This window comes from Puntigrus tetrazona, chromosome 2, assembly GCF_018831695.1.
Source record: "Puntigrus tetrazona isolate hp1 chromosome 2, ASM1883169v1, whole genome shotgun sequence".
NCBI classification, from domain to species: domain Eukaryota; kingdom Metazoa; phylum Chordata; class Actinopteri; order Cypriniformes; family Cyprinidae; genus Puntigrus; species Puntigrus tetrazona.
The window spans coordinates 2,557,709-2,581,325 of NC_056700.1; the positions used below are offsets into that span (position 1 = coordinate 2,557,709).

A 23,617-nucleotide genomic window follows, 5' to 3' on the forward strand; every position below is an offset into this window, starting at 1 on the left:
GATTTCTTTCAGGGTTCTTTGTTGAATAGAAAGTTCAAAAGAACAGCATTTATTTGAAATTGAAATCGTTTGCAATTTCTGACTGATTTTACTGTTACTTTGTATTAATGAAGTATTAATCTTACTGCCCCCAAACGTCCAAACAGTAGTGTCTTACTAAGGTCCTGAGGCTCAGTGTGGCATCACAATATTCACTGTTGTTAATATCAAGACACGTCCAGACCACTTGAAAGTCTTCAGGAGCTGTGCAGTTGCGCTTGAATCTTCACTTTACTCTTAACCATCTAAAACCACAAAAAAGATGCAACATTTACGTTGAGTATAAAAAATGGGAACTTTTATTTTTTTTATAGTTAATAGCATGTTAACAAATTCTTACCTCCTCCTTTTCTGTAAGTAAAACTGCACCAGCCAGTGCACAGCAAAGGGCCAGATAACTATCAGAGCTACAGTGATAGGGGACAGGTTTAAGGGCCACCAGGCCAACCTCTAAAAACCGGGATAAATACAGATATGATTAATCATTTCTATTAATATAAAGTGGCATTTCAGATGATGACAAGTATTTAAAGTAACGTAACCAGACCTTTTTTGGTGACTTAGAGCACTCATTTTTGAGGGGAAGGATTTCAGCCTAAAACGAAACGAAACGAAACATAAGCAAGTAAAATATTAAATATCAACTGCAACTGTACTCACACTTTTGAACTTTCTATTCATCAAAATATCCTGAAAAATGTATATGACTCTTTCCACAAAGATACTAATCAGCACAGATGTGCTACAATAACGAGAAAATCAGCTTATTAGAATAATTTCTGAAGGATCACTGAAGACTGTAGTAAAGATGTTGAAAATTCAGCTTTGCATCGCAGGAATAAATAGCATGTATCGTAATATGAAACAACTCTTTTTAATTGCAACAATATTTCACATTGCTTCTACTGTATTTTGATCAAGTAAATGCAGCATATGCTCGGGTTTATATGCATTGAGTCATATTTTGGTGCCGGTCTTACTTGTGCTGCTGCGAGAAGCTCCAGTGCGGTCAGTCTGTGCCGCACGTCCTGCATGCTGTCCTGTAACCGAGACAATATCACAGCGATCTGCGGATTAAACGCCTGCTTGTCCGCTCGCTCTGCCATCTCGCAGCACTGACCATTTCCTTGGCAACAGTTATCATGTTCATCCGATAGGTCAGTTCCTGTTACCCGACAACCTGAAAATATATGAAATACAAATAATCCATATATGCTCCGAAATTGTTTCCATAATTGAACATGTTACAAGAGAGCATCTCCAGTAAAGAATCTCCGCTTCTGACATCGTTACATAATTAAACACAGCATATAATAAAATGTTAATATTTTAACCCTATAAAGCTTGCTTTATCATACACTAATTAATTTGGCCTCTAAGTTATTGTTATATTTTAAGACGAACATTTAGTTAGACTAAAGCAACTTGATTGATTATCCATTATTTAGGAAAAAAACATGTTAAAATGTGCATTTCATGAAAACTGATATTTATATGTTTATGCTATCTCACTGATTTTCATTTCGACCCTATAATACTACATAAGCCATAAAATAAGTCCATATCATATTTAATACATATTCATTTTTGTATCAAACATTTAAAGTTTCAATTAAAAAAAAAACTTTACTTACTCATGGAAAAAATACCAAAATAGACTACAATAAGTGCCACAACGCAGTGGAATCATGCCTTATTAGGAAATGATTCCTAGCATAAGTATAATGGCGTTCACTCATTGTGCGTGGAAAATTGGCTTGTTGATCACATTATCGCTCGCTGAGGTCACGGTGCTCGAGACTTATTCAAACACCGACTCGAGCCCAACCTCTTCCACTGCCTGCTGAGATTCTGTCAGCCCGGACCGGTCCAAGTGTCGGTGGGTGGGGGGCGAGGAGCGCAGCTCCCTGCGGCTCTCCATCCTGACTCCCACACTGAGGCTCTCTGTTTCCCCCTTGTTGCATGCGGGCCCCGGACACGCTCACATCTGCCAACTGGACCCTGGGAACTCCTGAACCCTAGGGAAAGCATCACATGCTCCCATTTATTTCGCTCTGACATGACATGACAAACAAATACATTTCTTCCTTCAGTTCTCGCTCGCTCGCTCTCTTTTTTTTCACAAGCCTAACTCTCTATTGATGGACTGCAGCTGATGTCACTTAATTCACGTTTTTTTTGCCAAGCATTTCGAGTCATACTTTGCTTTTTGCCAAGAATCACTTAACACTTTCAAACCTCTGGTGATGTACGAGCCATCGGAGTGACCTCATGGCGTGATGGATTCTACGGACTCAACCCAGATCATAAATCACAGCGATGATTTTGTTGCAAGGCTTTGTCTGAATTTGAAGACTTTAATGCTAAAGTCCACTGCTAAAGAACATTGAAAGAACTGAGCATTATACTATGAAGTGAATTTCAAATGTCCAGGTCATACTGAACTGATCTTAAGATCCATTTTTTGTAGTTCCAAATATTCATATAGACTAAATTGTTACATTATATTTAAAAAAAATAAGATTTTCATATATTTACAAATATTATTATTTTAAATTAATTTAAATGAACTGTATATAAAAGGCATCAGTTTCCACAACTGCTGATAATAATGGGAAATGTTTAGGAAATCAGCATATTTGAATGATTTTTGAAGGATCATGTGACACTGAAGATGCTGAAAATAAATAAATTACATCTTAAAATTAACATTTAATTTTTTTATAATATTTTCAAAATATTACTGTTTTTTGTATTTTATTTTATAAATAAATGCAGCCTTGGTGAGCAAAAAAAACATTTTTCAAAAACATAAAAAAATATTTCTGACTCAAGCAATAAAAAGACAATATTTTTAAAAATCATAATAGAATTTTATTTAATTTTATTTCTTTTATTTAAGAATTAAAAACAGGAGACTTTACCTTCTCTTGTGTTGCTGTATTCTCCATTGAGTCACTGTATATCTCATCGCCTGAGTCATCTGCGAATAATGTCATCGAATCATATTTTTTCAAACAGAGATTATAACAGACACACCAATGTAGTTTTGTTACATGACCGCTAAATCTTTTTTAATCAGAGTGCAAAACTTTTTTTCGTATTCTCCAACGAAACTGCTAGTTATACCTATGGAAGTAAAGCCCAGAAACTATACCATAAGCCAGTTCCTCCTCTTCCTCCTCTGAGTTCAGAGAACTGTGAGAGTCATCGGTTGAGGAAGACATGCTGTTCTCCCCGCTTCCATTAAACACAGATAAACCTCCTCTCTCTGCAGCAAATGTGCTCGAGTCTGCAGAATAGAAAAGAGCTGAGAAGTCCTCATATACAGTGGGATGAATCATTTCAGATCACTCTTGCTGATTTCACGAAATAAAGACACAAAGTTGTTGCCGTACCTTTCCTCCTCCCCTCCATCTCAATGTCATCTTCATTATTTTCCCCATTAACTTCACTTTCCCCCTCTTCAGCTTTCTTAGCAGCGGCGTCATCAGTTTTTTCTGCATTAGTGTTTCCAGTTTAAAAGTTCATTAAAATATGAAATGTTGATTAAACAGGCACAGATAAGTACAAACCTTATGGTTAAGTAGTTTAAATGTTTGTTAATGAAGTACCTGTGGATAAGGGTGCTGCTTTACGCACTGCATCTTCATCATCATCATCATCCTCCACTATCTCATAAAATGGGTCAAGAGCATCCATTAATTCTGCCATCCTGTCTGTGACCGGAAGGGTTTCTATTATCTGCAATAAAACATTTGTTTCTAGTTTAAATATACCTCAGTGTGGACAGAGCTTCACCTCTGCAATCTATACAACTACCAACCAGCTGTATTTCCTGAACATATTCCACCATGGCTTGGTCCTTCGACATGTTTCCTAAGGTTTTCCATGCCTCCCTGCAAAGAACACTTGTGTCCGGTATTAATATGCATATCCATATTTCAAGATAACATTTCAACTGAATAGATACACCACATTGAAATCACATTTGGGTGATTGATATTTACCATTTAGCTTTGCCAATAGGATCCCAATAGTTTGGTTTCGAGGTGTTACATGGTCCCGCTGTAGCTTGTTTGTAGTAACTGTAGAACATAACCAGCATATCATCAGACAGGTCATAGGAGCCTGTGTGAAATGAGGGGGGAAAAAAACATTTAAAGAAGATATTTTATTGTTATTTAAAAATTCTATAGTTCAATACTTGGTACTGACGTTTCCTACTTAACATAAAGGCATTATTACCATCTTCAGGTAAACTTCGGATCACTTTAACAGCCGCTTCAAACCTCCTCTGAATGGTTTTGGGATCTTCCATTGCCCTTAGTGTCATGGACAGGTTTACATCTTGATGCAATAAACATTTATCCAACAGACGCATATCACGTTAATAAGGTAATAATTTAAATGCAGCAGACTTACGCCTTATACGTATATTTATATGGCTAATTAGTTAAATATCCGGTTAATTAGCTAAACTTTCAAAATAAAAAAAAAATAAACGAATGAATGACATTGTTAAAGGAGTTTATTTTAGGACACTGAACAACAAAAAGCAAAACGACACATTATAAATATTAGTACTCACCCTGTCTTCCGTCAATCCGTCAAAAAAAACCTGTTCAGTGCGTCCTAGGTATTAACTGAAGCAGGTGCAGTTGGGGTAATGTAGTTTCCCATGACTCCAGACCCAATAGCGATGAAAAGAATGTAGCTCGCTTTTATCCTACATGATCCACAATGCATTGCGAAAGGATATTTAAACGGCTTTTGCTCATGATGAGATTTTTAGCAGGGAGCTGTCCAACATATATTTATCTATGCTGTCCAACATCTGTTGCTGGGTGGACTTACACAGTTTCTGTAAAATCTGAATATATAATACAAGATCCAATAGTTTTATTATTCTTAACAACAGCGGCCCCCCATTAGTTAAATGTTCTAGGTCTTTAATTTAAAAGCCAAAACGCCGACAGCCTTACAAGTAAAAAAAACATTATTGTACGTCAGTTGTAGTGCTTAAGTTAAAAAAACATCATTCAGGACTTATTGTCGCATTACGATTATTTATTTTATACCAATATTTCAATAGCATTATCTTCATTGTTTAACGTGATTAAATGATTTAATATTATGAAATCCCTATGATTAGCTTTAGAAAATTAAAACGGCCGCACAATAATAACGTCTTCTGCTTGTCCAATATCACATTCTGATCAGCATGCCGTTTTAATAAATCGCAATATTTCTCATCGCTGAGAAAATCGAACTCCTCTCCCAGTGGCCCATAATGAATCCTCAGATCCGAACAGCCAATCACAGCCCAGTGCGTAGAGCGCTGCGGTGAGAATCGTCGGCCTTCTGAAAAAGAGGAGCCAACGGGAATCCCACAATGCCAGGCGAGGGACCTCCTGTCGGAGAGTGAAGCTTCGCTGGTTTCAATGAAAGAGGGGGAGAAGAGTAATGCAGAGGGATGTAAGATGGCAGAGCTACAAATGTTGTTAGAGGAAGAAATCCCGGCTGGAAAAAGAGCCCTAGTGGAGAGCTACCAAAACCTTTCGAGGGTCGCGGAATACTGCGAGAACAATTATGTGCAGGTACGGATCGAAGAAATCGCCTTCTCCTCCTTTCGTGTATTGTCTGAATCGGTGTGGATGTGATTGAAACGCGAGCGCTGCATACATGTAGCGTTACGGAGGACCCTCATCAAAACGCTCGCGAGGGCGCGTCGAGGCGCGATGTCTTCCCCGAGCGCGAACGCTGGGCGTTTGTATTCGGGCGAGATTTAAGGCTGATGCACACAATGCACGAATTCACTTTCGGAGGGTGTGTCAGAGACGTGCCGCTTTCGCTAAGATGGATGGAGACAGATCTTTTTTTCTTTCTTTTTTTAATAAAAAAAAGAGTTAATAGCTTAATGCTCAAAACATCGCGTCAAAGATGGGTAGAAAACTAACCCAGCGTCGCGATATCTAATAGCGTGTTGCAGGTCAAGCGGCGTCGGCGTGTCGACTGCAAATGTGTTTGAAGCCAATACGTCATTTTTCGAACTAATACGTCATGCTCTGGACGTTACAATGTTTCGTTTGTCCGCGGGATTCTGCTTTCTTTCGAGGTCCAGGCGGGTGCCGTGCCTCTTGGGTGACCGTGTGAATGTGATGATGAAAGCCCAGATATTCGATATTCGTTTCAACCTCCAAACGCTATTGAACTCGTGCCGGCGGAACGCGAAATAAAAGCGTTTCACCAGCGAATGTCGCGTGTGTTTCAGATGTGTATTGCCTGTGAGGTGGAATGGCGAGACGCCCGGACGCGAAATGTCGGTGATGGTGTGAATTAGTTATTGCTGACACACCTGTGTGTTAATGTGTCTGCCTCTCGCTCACACACCTACTATAAAAGCACAGGACGGCGAGAGAGAGAGAGCCTTTGGGGAGGCGTTGCTTCCGATGCACGAACGTTGCAGTATAGACGATAATCCTAGAAGTTAATTTTTATGCATTCATATTTGGTTGCAGTGATCGTGAGAGGAGGAAGAAAGAAATGATCATTTTCACTTGAATGAATGAATCACAGGTTCGTGTGGTTAGGGACATTCAGGTTGATGATCATCACTTGTTTGGTTAAACCTCAGTACTGTACTACAATATGGTTATATATATGGTTATATATATATATATATATATATATATATATATATATATATATATATATATATATATATATGAAACGCAAGTTCTTTAGACAGCTTTGCTTTGAAATTCATGTTGATGAAATTTGTGATCGACTGGATGTTCTTAAACACTGTACCATTTGATTTGTTCTCATAGCCTAGTTTTTTGTTTATTTCTCACTACCCAGAAAACCGGCTGTCCTTAACTTAATACTTCACTTAGGTTCGGATTTATTGAACTCGGGGAAAAGCAATATAAATGTATGAGGAGGATATTTAATTAAAAAAAAAAAAAAACATTTTAATTTCACAGCTCTGTCCCTACCGTTTGTCAAGATGATAAACGCGCGGCTTTGTTCGGGGGAATGTTTTGGATCCGTTTAAAACGTATAGCCGTTTTTTTGATGATAAAATGTGTTTAATGAAAGGGGTGTAATTTGGACGTTTTGTCGTAAGATCGATTTTCTTAGCCAGCAATATAATATTGACGGATGCAGATACAGTCGACCATGCGGAGCAATTACAATTTGATTTGAATCAAAGGCCTTCAAAATGAAATATCACACAGTTACAATTATTAGCCTAACTATATACCATTTTTATATACAATTACAGTCGAAAATCCTGTATCCAAGTCAGGACGTGCGTAACATGAAATACACTTATGTCGGAAAATTAATTTAAAAAGCGTGTGAGATTATCAGTGATCTGTTGACAGCTTATTATTGCCTTTTGTAATGAAAACGGTGACAACAGTTGAGAGTTTTCTGTGCTTTAAACTGTACGGTTATTATAGATTTGAAGTGCAATATCACAGTGAGGTTATAATACACTGGTATGTGCTGACTAATAAAAATAATTTTTAATAATACGTTTAGAAAGATGCAAACGGTACGAGAGCGAGAAGGCCAATCTAATGATATGTTTTGCACATTTTAGTGGAGAGCCTCTGTCTTGGAACCCTCGCGTGAGTTGATTTAGCAGGGATGCATTCTCAGATATTAACGGAGGACTCAAGAGAGGACCGGACCATTCAAAGATGTTTCTCTTGTGGCTTTGGTGGGTGTTTCGTTCTGGTCCAGCAGGGATCTCTGGCACTAGACAGAAGTTAGTCATCACTTGCACCCTGCCCTTTGAAGCGGTGTTAAAACCATTCGTGAAGGACTTCTAGAAGACGCCATGTGGAATGAATCCTAGTTTGGTGATGTGTTCATTTGGGCACGACGAAGAATTTGTACACCATCTTCAAAACCTGGGGCGCTTTGTTCTTTTGAAAGAATTGACGCTTTATTTTATTACTATTGTGTTTTAAATCGAGTAATTAGAGATTTATGTTCCTTTGAATTGTTTCTTGCCCACCAGAAAATAGTACGCGTTTAAATTAACGAAAGTTACTTTAAAGGCATTTGTAATTTCAAATGAATGCTTATTGAACTTTCTCTGTTCAGACCTGAATGCATCAGAATAGTCACAAAAATGTCAAGCAGCACAACTTTTCAACATTGATGATGATGATGATAAACGTATCTTGAGCAAATCTGCATATTAGGACGATTTCTAAATGATCACACTGAAGACTGGGGTAATGATGCTGAAGATATTGCAGGATTTTCATTATATCTTTGTCAAAATGGTTCACTAGCCTGTGTTTTAATCAAATAAATGCAATCTTGGTGAGCATAAAATATACCGTAAAAATCAATTTACAATCTCCTGACTTTTAAATGTCAGTGTGCATCTATAAATATGAATAGGAATCATAGCCGAGGCTTGTTGTGACTTTTTGGACATAAGTACCCGATAAATAGTCACGTTATTAACAATTTAAACGTATTATGCCACCTAAATCGTAAGTCATTCATTATTCGGAGCTGTTGGGCGGCAGTCTAAGTAGGACGTCGTGGAATATCGTGGCGGCCAGGACGTTCTTGTGTTCATTCATCTGTGTTTCCCCCGTGGCGACGGACACATGGTCTGAGAACAGCTGAGAGGGACTGATGTGTAGGAACAGGTGGCGTTTGAAGCAGACCTCGCTCGTCGCAGGCTAATTGTTAACAATATAAGATTAGAGTCAGCTATCCGTGTATACTAGTGTTCCTGTCACAGTACGCACTATCGGTATGCTAAAGCTAATTCCTTCACATTTTACTTTAAGTAATTGCAGCGCAGCGAGGAGGTCATTGCTATTCGTTATTGGTCGACGCAAGAGCTAGACGGTTTGGTAATCATGCAGCAAAATGCTCATACGAGAGATTTGAACACACCCGTATATGTGCATTATAGGAGTGAAGTGAACAATATTTATAGAGCAGGATCACGGAGACTTGATATGTGGGCTTGTATTCGACTTCAAGCAACGAGCAACCGCACAGAAATGTTTTAAAATGACATAAAACAGTATAATTCCTTTCGCGGGAAGCCTTTGTTTTAATATTGGTTTATGTGTGTGATGCTAAGCTAGCTAGTAAGTCACTGATGAAACAGGAAATGGTTGGAAACGCGAGTAGGAAACGGATTATCGCTACGGTGGCGTCTCGGTTGCATCATGCTCTCGCTGAAAACTGTTTATCTAAAGTTTTTCCATTGCCTGCTTGTTTCATCAGATTTTTTTATCAGATGATTTGTCACATTAGTTTGCTGAATGTCTTGCTTTATTACATGGCTGTGTAAAATACATCTTATCAGCCACCGGTCAAATGATTTTGAATAATGACAATCACTTTATTCTTTCTCTCAAAAAAAATGATGTGTTGGCCTTACTTACCTTTTTTGTAAACCGGTTCCATTTAAGCGAGTTAGGTTGCATTTAAGTAACAATATTGAGTTCATTAAACTTAAGTTAATTACGTAAAGTTAATTCATTGTTTTTAGTTGAATCAACTTAACCTTCTTGACTTCGATTTAATCTGTTAAGTTCAGTTATTTAAAAATGTATATCGTCATCTTCAACCAAAACAAATAATCTATTTCTATTAAAAACTATTTAAATACAAACGTAAAAGAGCACTGAACATGAACAAGTATCACAATTTGAATAACATTTCATTTCAACATTTACTCTCCTTATCCAGCCCTGCGCAAAACGTGATGCTAAGGGGAAAACCGCTTCCTAGTTGCTCAAGTAAAATCATTTATGAACTCTCAACTCAAATGAATTAAGTTATGTAGATGTAAATAATTATGCTGGATTAATGTCATTTTACTTAAGTAAATTGAACGAGCATCAAATATTTGTTTGGCCTCACTTAATTGAAACTGATGTTATTTCAAAATGAAAATCTTAAGTTTAACCAGTCAGTTTAATTGGGAAACATAACATAATGGTTTAAATGAAAATGTTTTTAAATAAACTGAAAGTGATGGAGAATCTTTTTTTTTTTTTGAGTGAATGATTTTTCTATCAGGACCCTGGTTACTTTATTTTATTTTTTTATTTTTTGCAGTAATACTTGCTGAATTTATTTTAATTCCCTAAAATTGTATCCATGTAATTATCCAATTAATTTAGTGATCTTTTTTTTTTTTTTTTTTTTTAAATATCAGATGTTTATTACAGTATATATTACCGTAATATAAGCTCACCAAGTTAGCGTTTATTTAATTAAAAAAACGCTTTAAAATGTTGGTAAATATCGCAAAAATGTTACAAAATATTAACTTTTTTATCTTTTTACAAAATGTAATCTATATTTTTGATGCAAAGCTGAATTTTGAGCATGATTACTCAGTGACACATGATACACTTATCGTTATCAGCGTTGCGCTAACACTTGTTCTACTTAATATTGTTGTGCGCAAATATTTTTTCCTCAGGATTCTTTGATGAATAGAAAGTTCAGAGGAACAGCATTTATTTGAAATGAAAATCTTTTGTAACTTTTTAGAAATTATTTTACTGTACTTTTTATAGAATTCAACCTCGCTGAATAAAAGTATTAATTTCTTTTAGAAAAACAAATCATCACCCAAAACCTCTCCCAAATGGATAAACCTGCAGAATCTGTCTAGTACGTTACCTACCCATTAACTCATCAGTAACCTTTCATCGAAAAGCCAATGTCTTTTTCCACATGACAGTCCACAGAGAGGTTTGAGTTCGGGAAGTCATTTCTTTTGACTGATGAAACGATTTTTTCACAAGTTTTTTTTTTTTTTTTTGCTGGAACATGAAATAATAAATTTTGAGAACTTGTCCACACAGTGGAAGTCAACGATCACCAAAACTGTTTGGTTAACAACTTCAAAAACGCTTCTGCGTTTCGCAAAAATCAAACGGCTTTGAAACGACGTGAGTTTTTGCGCAAACTGTGTCTTTAAAACTTGTGCCATCATTATTTTATATTTTCGGCTCAGGCACAAGACAAGAGGAAAGCGCTTGAGGAGACCAAAGCCTACACCACCCAGTCCCTGGCGAGCGTGGCCTATCAGATCAATGCCTTAGCCAACAATGTGCTGCAGCTGTTGGATATTCAGGCTTCACAGCTGCGCAGGATGGAGTCCTCCATCAACCACATCTCTCAGGTCAGCCCAGCACCACACAACCAGGTGCCCCTTACCCAGCATGCTTTGATTCAGTGAAGACTCCAAGAAAACATCAGTTCTCTTCTCACTGGTTTTACTCAGGTTTAAGCTGATTTTTATGAAATTTTTTACAAATACAGCACTTAAAGACGCAATATTAAAGTTTTATTTTGCCGTTAGAGGTCACATTTTTAAAACGGCAACAAAGACGAAGCCTGATGATGCTATGAAGGTTTGATGTGTGGAATTCAAGAATCATGGGGTAATGAATTAAATGAGTTACCTGTGCCTTCCACAGTTATTCAAGCAGAAGTATAGAAGGCAGGCAAAGAACGTTTACATATTTAAAGATAGTTATGACTGACTTCTGTCTATTAAAACTTCCCTTGTAATAGATAAAGCCAACTACACTGTTTTGAGGAATTAATCTTTTAATGACATTATATGTACTTTAGTGCCGGGCAATATATCGCACAATATATTCATGTGTATACATATGCATGTTCATGTGCATAATATGTTCATATTCATCAGTAAAGCCTATTCTTTGTCCAGCTGTAAATCTCCATCAGCTGTTTTCGCCTAAGACAACCGTGTTTTAAAATATTTACAGCAAAACCAAAAATGATCATCATAACTTAATGATAAGTTTCATTAAAGCCGCTTTCCGCTCTCTCACCCCCCCCGTTGAGTGCTGCAGAGACCTTACATTTCGACCCTTGCAATTTTATCACATTAGCGCGCGAGAGGGGCATTGAATGCAGAATTATCCAACATCTCCAGCTGACCTCACATGCTCTGCTGTTCCTGTCTGCCATCACTTATTTATGCAATATGCATAAATAATTAGATTTACATGAACTAGACTAGAGGGTGATTAACTGCATCGAGTAGGTTGGAAATTAAATAATCATAATGCTTGACGTGCCATAATAACTAGAGCCTGAGCTCAGTTCTAGCCAGTGTAAGCTTATTTTCACTGCAAGCCGTGATTTTAGTTTCTTCCCGTTCATGCGTCACTTTTTGAACGCAATGCAGGAGTGAATTCTTTCATCCCAAGTGGAGATGGAGTGTGTTTATTAAGAGTAATAAGAGATCTCGTTCCCCTATTATGCGCTCGAGTAGATTTGCAGAGCCTTAATGGAATCTAGATCTAATGATTCGCCTCCTTCTGAAGTTAAAAGGCTCCTGTGAACTAGTTTGCCACCACTTGTCTCTAAGAAGATAGACACAAATGGCAGGCAAAGTATATAAAAATTGTCCAGACATGAGAACTGGAAAGAGCTGTTGTGTCTGCCGTTTTATACAATTAAAGAGATAAGTCATCCTTCCCCAGACGAAAGCGGTTTGAAAATATAGTTCTTGGGATGGTAGAAAATAAAACAAAGGTGAAGGGTTACTGAGATCAACAAACTTTTTTTGCAGTCATGTAATTACAGTGACAAGATGATGTCAAAAACACTTGATTCAGTGAGAAATAGTTTAGATTAAAATCTAAATTCAAATTGCTTGTACGTTCACAAACAAAAAAAAGTGTGAATCGGATTTTGTAAGCAGATTAGGAGACCATAAAAGGTATAATGTACATGCAAAATGTTCCAAAATTGCGATATTACATAATGCGTAATAAACAATCCTTAAATTATTGTACATGTAAAACATGTAATATCTCATGCTCACCGAAGCTGGATTTATTTGATTAAAAAAAAAACACAGTAATATTGTGATATATGTTATTACACTTTTTCAGTGTCACGTGGTCCTTCATAAATCATAATTATGCTGATTTGCTGCATTTATTATTATCGTTGTTGAACTGGAAAACAATTCATTTATTTTTTAACTAATCATTATAAATGTGTTTTTTCTCACTTTTGATTAATTTATTGCATCTTTGCTGAATAAAGGTACCAATAAAAAAAGAAAGCCGCACATTAACTCAACCCTTTGAACACTATATGCAGATTTATAACGTATCAGTAACTGGACATGTTCTGAAATACAAATAATTGTATGTTTGTATCCTCTTGTTTAGGTCAATAGATACTAAATTCAGAGTTACTGTATGTATAATGAGTTTCATTAAAAATATTTAACACCGTTTATTTTATTTATCTGTACCTACCCGTCCAAATACACAGTATGCGTGCAAGAACCTCACTTTCGCCTTCATTTCTTTAGTATTCACACATCATTCATACGCAGTTTGAAGCTGTGTATATATACGGATATGATATATTTACAATTGAAAATGTCCTCCTTGTCTTTCGCTCAGACTGTCGACATTCATAAAGAAAAGGTTGCCAGACGAGAGATCGGGATTCTCACCACCAACAAAAACACATCTCGGACCCACAAAATCATCGCCCCCGGCAACATGGAGCGGCCCGTGCGCTACATCAGGAAGCCCATAGATTACACCCTGCTGGACGACGTGGGTCACGGTGTCAAAGTGAGTCCGACATGTTTGATGTCATTCTGTTGTTCATACCTAGGTTTAGGATTTTTAAAAATATAATTCAAAAGTCACATGTAGAATTAAATCTCGACTTGTTAGCTTAGAGAACGTGTGTGTGTGTGTGTGTGTGTGTGTGTGTGTGTGTGTGTGTGTGTGTGTGTGTGTGTGTGTGTGTGTGTGTGTGTCACTCATCTTGGAGAGTGAAGCTGCTGGCTGGATGCAGTATAGGTCATAAACCCCGCCCCTTCCATGTAAACAAATGGGACTTGAGTAAAAAAAAAAATTATAATAATTACAATTTTCCCAAAATATGGTTTTTATTGTAATTGTTGTCATGCTGAAATATTTTTAATTGATTTTAGCTAATAATTTGATGCTATAAAAACTTTGGGGATTTCTTTGCTGTTGATTGGGTCTGTTGTGATTAATCGCTTACCTCCATGACGTTTTGAAATGACTTTTCTTTGAAACAAATTATATAAAATGATATAAAAATGATAAACAAACTACACCTAAAAGCTTTACATTATTCAATAACGTCAATAACGTAATAAAGAAATTGTTCCATCATGAACGTGTGCGTGTGTGTGTGCGCGCGTGCGCAGACCCCCCTCTCAGGTTACCCTCACTATATTCATGTTATTAAATTATTCATGTCCATCAGTGTCAGCTCTGAGCTGTTATAATGACATCACTTCGCTCTCTGGACCCTCTTACTGATGTTATCACATTAGTTTGCTGCTGTCTGAACTGAGATGTAATTAAGAAAGATGTCTTTGCCTTTTTACTTTGACCTTTATGCGTCTTTTATGTTTTTTATGGGACGGAGCCATGATCGGTGTGGATGGTGTGTTGTCAACATTCTTCCCTCGTTCATCCTTTTCGTTCCCTATACGTGTAATTGAGGCAGATCTTGAGGGCATGTGCCGGCAGCTCACCCCGAGACCTGTTTTAACTGCTTCATTAGTTTGGTGCTGATATGCGCTGGCCTTTTCTCCCTCCACGGAGTAAACGCCCGCAGGCTGCCCTCATACTGGCTCTGTAATTAGGACACTTAACTCATCAAATGATGCTCTCTGTGCGTCCATCACCTGTGATTGACAGGCCCAGAGGACACGCCTCTCTCCTCCTCCATCAGTCTATAGTGCGATTATCATAATTGGTGGATGTCAGATTTATTCCAAAACTGCAAAATTTGATAACAGTACTAGTGAAAATATACAGTTGTCAATCTCAATTATGTAATCTCAGAAAAATCAGATGTAACATACCAGTATTTTTTGCAACAAGGTGTTTAAATTACAATTTATAGTTATTTAATAAAAAGTCTGTTTGTCTATCTAGGAGGTATATATATATATATATATATATATATATATATATATATATATATATATATATATATATATATATATATATATATATATATATATATATATTATATATATTATTATTTATTTTTTTTTTTTTTTTTTATTATTATTATTATTTATATATATTATTTATATATTTATTTATAATTTATTTATATATTATATATGTTTTTAACAAATGATCTAAATATGTGTTAAATTAATTCTACATTCACTGACAAAAAACATGGCATTATGTCACATTATAATAAAGAGCATTAGGTATAATTATACGTTAGAAATACAGTGTAAGCTAGAAAAGGCATCTGATTCGATTCATAATTCTGCTTTCTGCAGTAAATGAACCTGCTTAGATTGTAATTATGACTGACGTTCATGCTGTTATCATTCAGTTGTTTTGTGTAAGCAGCTTTGACTTTCTGCTCTGTCTTGATTCCTATCAGTCAAATTAGATTAGCGTTTGTTCGTTCTTTTGTTTTATTTCTCCTCTCTCACTTTTTCATTAAGCTAAAGTGATTAAATAACATGATTTATCTTCTCTCTTCCTTAATGCTTTCACTTAGTGGCTTAAAGCAAAGGTAAGTACAGCCTTACACTACCCACAATGCTTTCCGGCTCCTGCATCACTACCACTGGTTCATTCTTTCCAAACGTCAAACTTTTTCGTACAAGTGCTGTGCAATGAACATTTATAGTGCATTTTCGTGATTCGATATGTTTTTTTATTTATTACAGGAGTGTAATGGCTTTGTAAAATCCAGCCTGCATACGACACACTATCATCTTTTACCGTTTTATTCAGTATAAATATTTCTTTGTAGTTTATGTTGTGCTGTACGTTTGCAACTGATTAGCATTTAGAATAAATGTAAACGTTGTCGTGATGTTGTTTTCCCTGTCAAATGTCTTTCAGCAAGGGAATAACCAGCCAGCTCGGGGAGGCGGAGGAACGTTATCCAGGACTAACCCACCCACACAGAAACCGCCAAGCCCACCCATGGCAGGGAGAGGCACCCTGGGGTGAGTTTTCATGTGTCTGCGCTGTTTTTGTGTGCCTCCATTATTCAAATATGCTGTCTCGTGTGATTTTTATTAATTATACTACCACAATTCTTGAGTTATCCGGACAGTCGTTCTTGAGAAGTGGTGCAAATCGAAAAAACTAAAACCTTGTACTCAGACAAAAGAAACTACATTTATGTATCCTATGTGTACTGAGTACTATTTATAAAATATATTATATATATTTATATATATATATTTATATTTTATATATATATATTTATATATATATATATATATATATATTTATATTTTATATATATATATATATATATATATATATATATATATATATATATATATATATATATATATATATATATATATATATATATATATATATATATATATATATATATATATATATTTTAAAACAGCATTCAAGAGGTGTTTAACATTTCGAAGCGCATTATGTTATGCAGACGCATTAAACTTTCACATTCGACCCACAATTCCACAGCAATATTGTTTATCTGACGGAGATGGCATGTCTAATGTCGGTGAAAACCTGAACGTGTAGTAATTTAAACATCAAATGCATAAAATCAATCAATTACTGTATTAAAACAAGCGCAACAAACAGCGAGTATGTTACTGTTATAAAGGTTTTTAATCAAGAGTCACATTTAAGTATTTTTATATATCATTGGAGCACAAAATCGTATGGTGGAGATATGATGTGTTGACAAGTTTGCCATTTCTTTCACAAAACAAATAGGCTTCGTGTGTTAGCCGTGTTGATGCTAGATGCTAATGGAACCTGCTTCAGGAGAATAAAGTGATCTAAATATTTTCAATAATTTCCTCGGACATATCATGGTCGTGACTTGGAAATATTAACATTAAAACTTTGCAGAGACTCTGTGGCAAGGGGGTCCTTTAGAGTGACAGCCGCCCCTGATATTGCCTGATTTTATTACATTTTAATGAATGTCCGACTTTGAAGCCTTATGAAACGTGCATGTGTGACTGAAAAACATGGAACAACAAGTTTAGTTCCATGTCTCAAGAATGACTGAGGAGCGTGGCATCTAAACGTCGCAATATTTTTGTACGCATGCTGTAACGAATGCGTGTTTTCGTTTTTTCCAGACGAAACACGCCGTACAAGACACTGGAGCCAGTCAAACCTCCTGTGGTGCCTAATGACTACATGACCAGTCCAGCTCGCCTGGGCAGCCAGAACAGCCCAGGACGCACCGCCTCGCTCAACCAGAGACCCCGAACGCACAGGTACAGCTCGCACATGTTCACGACACAACACAGAGGCCTTCTGATTCAGCCAGGAAGCATTCGGTCGATCTAAACTGACAGTTTTACAAGACTCTTCATTTTGATAGTCCACTTTAGACGTTCTGAAAACTGTAAGTAACTTTGTAACTGCATGTCAACTAATTCTCATTCATTTGCAACTACGTCTAACTCTCAGAGTAGACTGTTAGGGAAGGTTTGGAGTTGGTGTCTGATAGTCTGTATGTTGTGGACCCTTAAAAATAAAGTGTTAGATGTTAAGTAGACAGTCTGCTAATAATCTAATGACCGTTAGTTGACATGTAGTTGCAATGTTACTTACTCTTAGTAGAACGTCTGAAGTGTACGATCAAATAGATTTTAGTTCTCTGTTTATCATACACTCTTAAAAATGGTTTCCTCATAATATTAAGCAGCACAAGAATTTAAAATTGATAAAAATGTTTCCTAGATGAATTTCATGTGAAACCGAAGACTCGATTAACAGCTGCCGAAAATTCAGCTCTGCATCACAAAAAAAACTAATTTTAAACTAATTTTAAAATGTTTCAACATCACAAAAGCTGAAAAACTCCACGAGAACACACGCTGAACATTGATTACTGGATTTCATGGAGATATGTTTACGGTAGCTTGCAGTTTTATGATACGTCACAAGAAATTGTCTGAAGTTTTGAGATATATAAAGTCACAATTATAAGAAATAAAGGCCCAGAAATAAGCTTGTGTTTCTAACCTTTACAGATGATTTATAGAACATCCCTAAAATCTTTATTTCCTTTTCCTTTCTCAAAACGCTGATGTATCAGCGAAATTATGGTGTTAACTCCTTTATAGGTCTTTTTTTGTAATTCAATGGTGCCGTTTAAATAAAAGCGTAAAACTGGAGGTCTTCTTGTATTCTCTCATAAGACGCTATTGACCTCTGTCGTTGGTTTCCCAGCGGGCTTGTTATACTCGCTGAGGAAAACTGAAGGTGAGCGAGGTTAAAAAGATCTCTTTAGTGCCATAAATGACTTTATTGACGGGCTGAAAAATGGATGCCACTCGGTGAATTTATGACAATGCATGCTTGTTGGTTTAATGGCTCTTAACTCTGGTCTCAGTGGCAGTAGCGGGGGCAGCGCCGGGCGAGAGAACAGCAGTAATAGTATGGGAATCCCTCTGGCTGTGCCAACACCCTCCCCTCCCAGTATGGCACCAGGTGACGGCTCACATTTTTCACACATGAACCACATCATAATATTTATGTCGATAACAGGTCAATATGGGGGGAAAATATAGCGTGATAATATTTGGGGCGTATCGCCCGGCCCAAATGGCCATGCTAGTTTTGAAACAGGTTATTGTCATTTTTCCTAGCCCCGATTGAGTCACCTATTTTTTTTTTTTTACTTATCTTCTGCGACTGCTCTTTTCCTCTGTCCTGTCTGCAGCAGTTCCTCCAGGTCCAGGTTTGGGCCCGATCCCGATGTCTCAGTTTGGAACAATCTCCCGACAGATCTCCAGACACAATTCCTCTACCACTTCTTCCTCTGCCTCTATGGTGTCAGCCACCGGCACCTACCGGCGCGCCCCTGCCAGCTCCTCCCAGTTCTCCGTGCCTCAGCCCCACCTGAACGGGGGTCCCGCGTACCCCCAGACCACAAGTGAGTTCAGTTCCACGTTAGGGAGCGATCTTTAGGGACCCTAAAAAGTACTTGGACAACTAAAGGCATCGTTCATCCAGTCATGAATTACTTTTTTATTTAAAGTGGTGTTTTTTCTCTTTAGTTGAGCAGATTTTTAGCTAATACTGTGTTTCTCTGTAACTTAAAAATTGTAATTCAGCAGCTGCTGTGTTAGGACCCGTCCGCACGAAGATAATACATTAAAATAACACACCAATTTTCAATACTAAGAATCTAAATTAATTGTTTTGCACAGCTACAAATAGCTGGATGCAACCGGAAGCTAGACCCATAGATTTTACAAATGGCGGCGCACATTTCAGTGGATACGCATACTTTTTTTTTTTTTATCGTCCAGGCGGATCTGAGATTTTTTGCAGAGTGAAATCAATATTTTCTGTCAGTGGGAAATAAAATTGACTATTTATTTTAGCGCACATTAGTGTTTTTGTGGTGAACAATTTATCTGTGCAAGTCAATCCGTACCAAAATGTTTGGCTTCGTAATCTTTAATACAAATCTGAAAACAAATGAATTTATTCAGTCGAAGAACGACTTTGCACTCACGTCAAACCAGAGACATTTCAGACTCGCATGAATCCTGTATCATTTTTGTATTAAATTGTGAAAGAAACTATGTGCATGCAATATCTTGATCAGTTACGGCAAAAAGGTGATTAAAGCCGTCTTAAAACTGTGTGTGCATGTAATGTGGTAAAAAAAAAATTGGCAGTGATACTGGCCTTCAGTTATAAAAAAAGATGGCAATAAAACAAAATATGTTTGTAAAATTAATTTAAAAAATGAATCTGAAATTACCGCAATTTAAAAACTTTAATGTAAGATTAATTTCAGAAAAATGTGTGATTCATTCATTTTATTTTTTTAATCAATGGACAGCACAATTTTTTATTTATTTATTTATTTTTTTACTGCTCTACTAAAGAAAAAAAAAATCCCGTCCATGGCATGAGAGTAAGTAAATTAACAGCAAATGTTAGTTTGTGGGTGAACTATGCCTTTAATTTGGGCTTTAAAATGCCATTGCATTATGAGAAATATCAAGCTTAAATATTTAATGTCTTAGCCACTAGCAGCACCAATCACTTCTCTGTAATAAATGAGGTTACTAGCAGACCCTAGTAACTGATGATCTGCCTGCTTTTCTGCTTTTCATCTGTTCATGTCACAATAACTCACAACGGCTTTTACCTTCTGTCTGTTTATCTGCCTGTGTGTAACACTCTGGGCTTGTTTTGTTTTTGTTTTTTTTGCCTGTTATCATCTGTCTGTCTGGCTGAATGCGTATGGATGTGTGTGTATCTGCGCTCCATGTGACTCTAGTGTCTGTCGCTCCACCACCTCCTCCCCTGGCGCAGCTGACGCCCCAGATTCCTCTCACTGGCTTTGTGGCCAGAGTTCAGGAGAACAGTGAGTAATGCACACAGAAGCATAGTGCTTAGATCTTCACATATGGTCTCCGTTCACCTGCCTGCAGTCTGCACTGTCGGAATTACATTTGTAAAAAAAAAAAATTCTATTTATTTAAATCTAGATATTTTTAGTTGATAACTTAAAATGTAATAAAATAATAATACAGCTTTTATATAAAATCTAAATATTTTATATTAAAATAATATATTAATAATATTTAAATTTATTTATTTATTTTATCTTTAATTTTTTTTTGCATGAATCAAAAGAGATTTCTTTAAATGTAATGCCTACTGTGCCATCCTCTCTATTAGGACTAAGCCTTTCTAAATTTAGGGTTCTGAAATTAAGTGAATTATGTTATAGATGATGGGTTTCCCTCTTTTTTTTTTTGTTCTCCAGTAACAGACAGCCCATCTCCACCCCCTCCTCCTCTACCTGAGGACACGCCCCTGTTTGAGGAAGCAGCTCCGCCTCCTCCACCTCCACCTGTGGATTATGATGAAGAAGACGCAGCTCTGGTGCACTACAATGACCCCTATGCTGATGGAGACCCCCACTGGGCCCCAAAATCCTACATAGAGAAGGGTAAGACAGCGCCCTCTGCCTTTGAGCCAACATTTTTTCTGTCTTCAGTAAAGGACCTTCATACAGTAGGTAGACAGATAGATAAATAGACAAACATAGATACAGACAGACAGATAAATAAGTAGGTGGATGGATGGATGGATAGATAAACATGGGTAGATGGGTAAATGTATAGATGATAGATGGATGGACAGACAGAAAGATGGATGAATATATAGATATATAAATGGATGAATGAACAGACAGAAAGATGGATGAATATATAGATATATAAATGGATGAATGAATGGGTAGATAGGCCAATAGATATAGATATGGATGGATAGACATAGATATATATAGTCAGAAAAATGGGTAGATAGATGGGTAGGTAGATGGATGGATGCATAGACAAATAGATAGACATGGATAGATGGGTAAATGTATAGATGATAGATGGATGGATAGACAGAAAGATGGATGAATATATAGATGTATAAATGGATGAATGACTGGGACAGATACATATAGATGGATGGATAGACAGGTAAATTGATAGATAAATAGACAGACAGACTGATGGATGGATAAGATGGATATTGATGGATGGATGGATGGATGGATGGATGGACGGATGGATAGATAGGTAGTTAAATCAATAGACAGACAGTCATACTAACCGTGTCTGCTCTGTTTAGTGGTGGCCATCTATGACTACACAAAGGACAAAGACGATGAGCTGTCCTTCATGGAGGGTGCCATCATCTACATCATCAAGAAGAATGACGACGGCTGGTTCGAGGGCGTGTGTAACGGCGTGACCGGACTGTTTCCTGGCAACTACGTGGAGTCCATCATGCACTACGCTGACTAACGCTCAGTCCCAGAGACGGCGTACAGCGCAGCCAATCAGTTACAAACATTGCAAAGTGCATTAGGATATGACTGAATGTTCGTTTTCGTCCAATCGCCAATGTATCCAAACATCTGCAGTGCTCAAGGTTCAAGGAGACAGAAGAGTATGAAAAGAAACAAGTCTCACTGCTTTCTGGTTAGGTTGCCTCATATATTTTGTACATATATTGCAGTGAGACGTTGCCTGTAGGCTGTTGCTAGTGTTTGTTTTTGTGCGTGTTTTGTCATCGTATAGAGACCGTATTTGCCAAGTGTCAGCTAGGGCTAGTTAGTTTTGATTTTTACAAAACCGCTTTTTTTTTTTTTTACCTAAACTATCAAGCTCTTCCTTTTACACGAGGAAGAAAAGTTTGAATGTCATTTTCTGGACTATTATTATGCCTGAAAAATCATTAGGCAACGATATAAAAATGAAAGTTACGTCTTTTACCTACATTTCGCCTTCAGGTTTTGTGTAGTTTTACCTCATGACTGCAAGGTGAGGGAAAAGACAGATGCAGTAATGTGCAGAGATTCTCCTGCATATCAGACTAAACTTTATAAACCTGTGACCATTATATACAGTTTTTATTTCGTTCATAGACAACAATGCCTATTTGTTTTGCGTTATATCTTTATATTCACAACGGTTAAGCACATTCTCCCCCGAATTCCTCCTATAATGCAAAAAAAAAAAAGAAAGAAATCTCGTTCTCATTGCTGTGATGTCTTTCTCGTACTGCCATTAATTTACGCTGATTTTTAAGTATGATAAAAATGTATTACAGTAATGATAATCAATAATGGGGGGAAAAAAGTAAAATGCCTACATCACATGCAAAAATTCTCGATGGTCCTACAGGCTTCGTTTCCTTTATGCAAAACAATTCTTTTTTTTCTTTTGCGACTCAGACATGTTTTCACGAGGTTCACCCGTATACTGTGAGTTAAACCGTGCCAAGCTGGTCTTTTGATGGTGTTTTTGTTGAAACTGCTGAAGTATTGTGAAGTTTTATGTTGCACTGAGCGGGCGACTCTGGCTCGCTTAGCGGGAGCCAGTCTCTAGCAATTGCCCACAGATTCGAGTTTGTTACACAAAAGTAGCAGAAATCCATTTCTTTCATTGTATATTTCATGTAGGGGGACCGTGCAGAGCTGAATTTGTCTTTTTCTGTTCTCGGGCCAGTTTCGCTGAATTTAGATGATAATCCATAGATTTCATTGGGGGGGGGGGGTATTAAAAAATCAAGTTGTGTATAGTACTGATGAATGTGAGCTCATAACTGTTAGCATGGCACAAACATCAAGACGATTCTGGTTTCTGGTTTTTAGAAGCGTCTCAAACTGCTGTTGAAGGCGAGCAGTGTTTAATTTATTTAATCCAATGAAATATCTGTGAGAATGTAACTCACATAGAGCTGTCTGAACAATGACCACTTGATGTTAAGCATTGCAAGGCCTTGTCATATGATGTGCAAGTGATCTGTAATTTAAATGTTCCTTTGCAGATTATCTGCAAATAATATAATCTCTGTTATCGTTTTGTATATATAATCTGTTTTTCTTTTTATGTACAGTCTCTTTTTATAATAAAGCACTCTCCTGTGCAACATACTGCGTTAGATGTGCTGGTCTCTGGCAGAAATACATTGACCAAAAGCTTATTTAGTTA

At 36.9% G+C, this 23,617-nt stretch overlaps 2 protein-coding genes across 10 annotated transcripts; one reads left to right on the forward strand and one right to left on the reverse strand.

The window, feature by feature from the left end:
• Positions 1–21: 21 nt before the first annotated feature.
• acbd5b (acyl-CoA binding domain containing 5b) lies at positions 22–4,752 on the reverse strand. Of its 5 annotated transcripts, XM_043254760.1 has the most exons (13): positions 4,631–4,752; positions 4,288–4,389; positions 4,050–4,170; positions 3,866–3,950; positions 3,654–3,783; positions 3,438–3,539; positions 3,197–3,349; positions 2,964–3,022; positions 1,868–2,057; positions 1,020–1,219; positions 587–634; positions 380–489; positions 22–284 (listed from the first exon to the last, which is right to left on the reverse strand). In XM_043254760.1, exons 2-13 carry the CDS (start codon positions 4,373–4,375, stop codon positions 266–268), a joined length of 1,305 nt encoding a protein of 434 aa, XP_043110695.1. In that variant the 5' UTR covers positions 4,376–4,389; positions 4,631–4,752; the 3' UTR covers positions 22–265. The 5 variants fall into 5 exon arrangements, with proteins under 5 accessions (XP_043110695.1, XP_043110675.1, XP_043110683.1 ...); XM_043254740.1 differs by lacking the exon at positions 4,631–4,752 and having other exon boundaries at positions 3,866–3,938; positions 4,288–4,423; XM_043254748.1 differs by lacking the exon at positions 4,631–4,752 and having other exon boundaries at positions 3,197–3,331; positions 4,288–4,423.
• Positions 4,753–5,468: 716 nt separating this feature from the next.
• abi1b (abl-interactor 1b) lies at positions 5,469–23,557 on the forward strand. Of its 5 annotated transcripts, none has more exons than XM_043254691.1 (11): positions 5,469–5,639; positions 11,069–11,236; positions 13,512–13,688; positions 15,631–15,645; positions 15,981–16,087; positions 17,222–17,362; positions 18,487–18,584; positions 18,817–19,029; positions 20,395–20,481; positions 20,887–21,072; positions 21,750–23,557. In XM_043254691.1, exons 1-11 carry the CDS (start codon positions 5,484–5,486, stop codon positions 21,923–21,925), a joined length of 1,524 nt encoding a protein of 507 aa, XP_043110626.1. In that variant the 5' UTR covers positions 5,469–5,483; the 3' UTR covers positions 21,926–23,557. The 5 variants fall into 5 exon arrangements, with proteins under 5 accessions (XP_043110626.1, XP_043110634.1, XP_043110649.1 ...); XM_043254699.1 differs by having other exon boundaries at positions 18,820–19,029; XM_043254714.1 differs by lacking the exon at positions 20,395–20,481.
• The last annotated feature ends 60 nt before the right edge of the window (positions 23,558–23,617 follow it).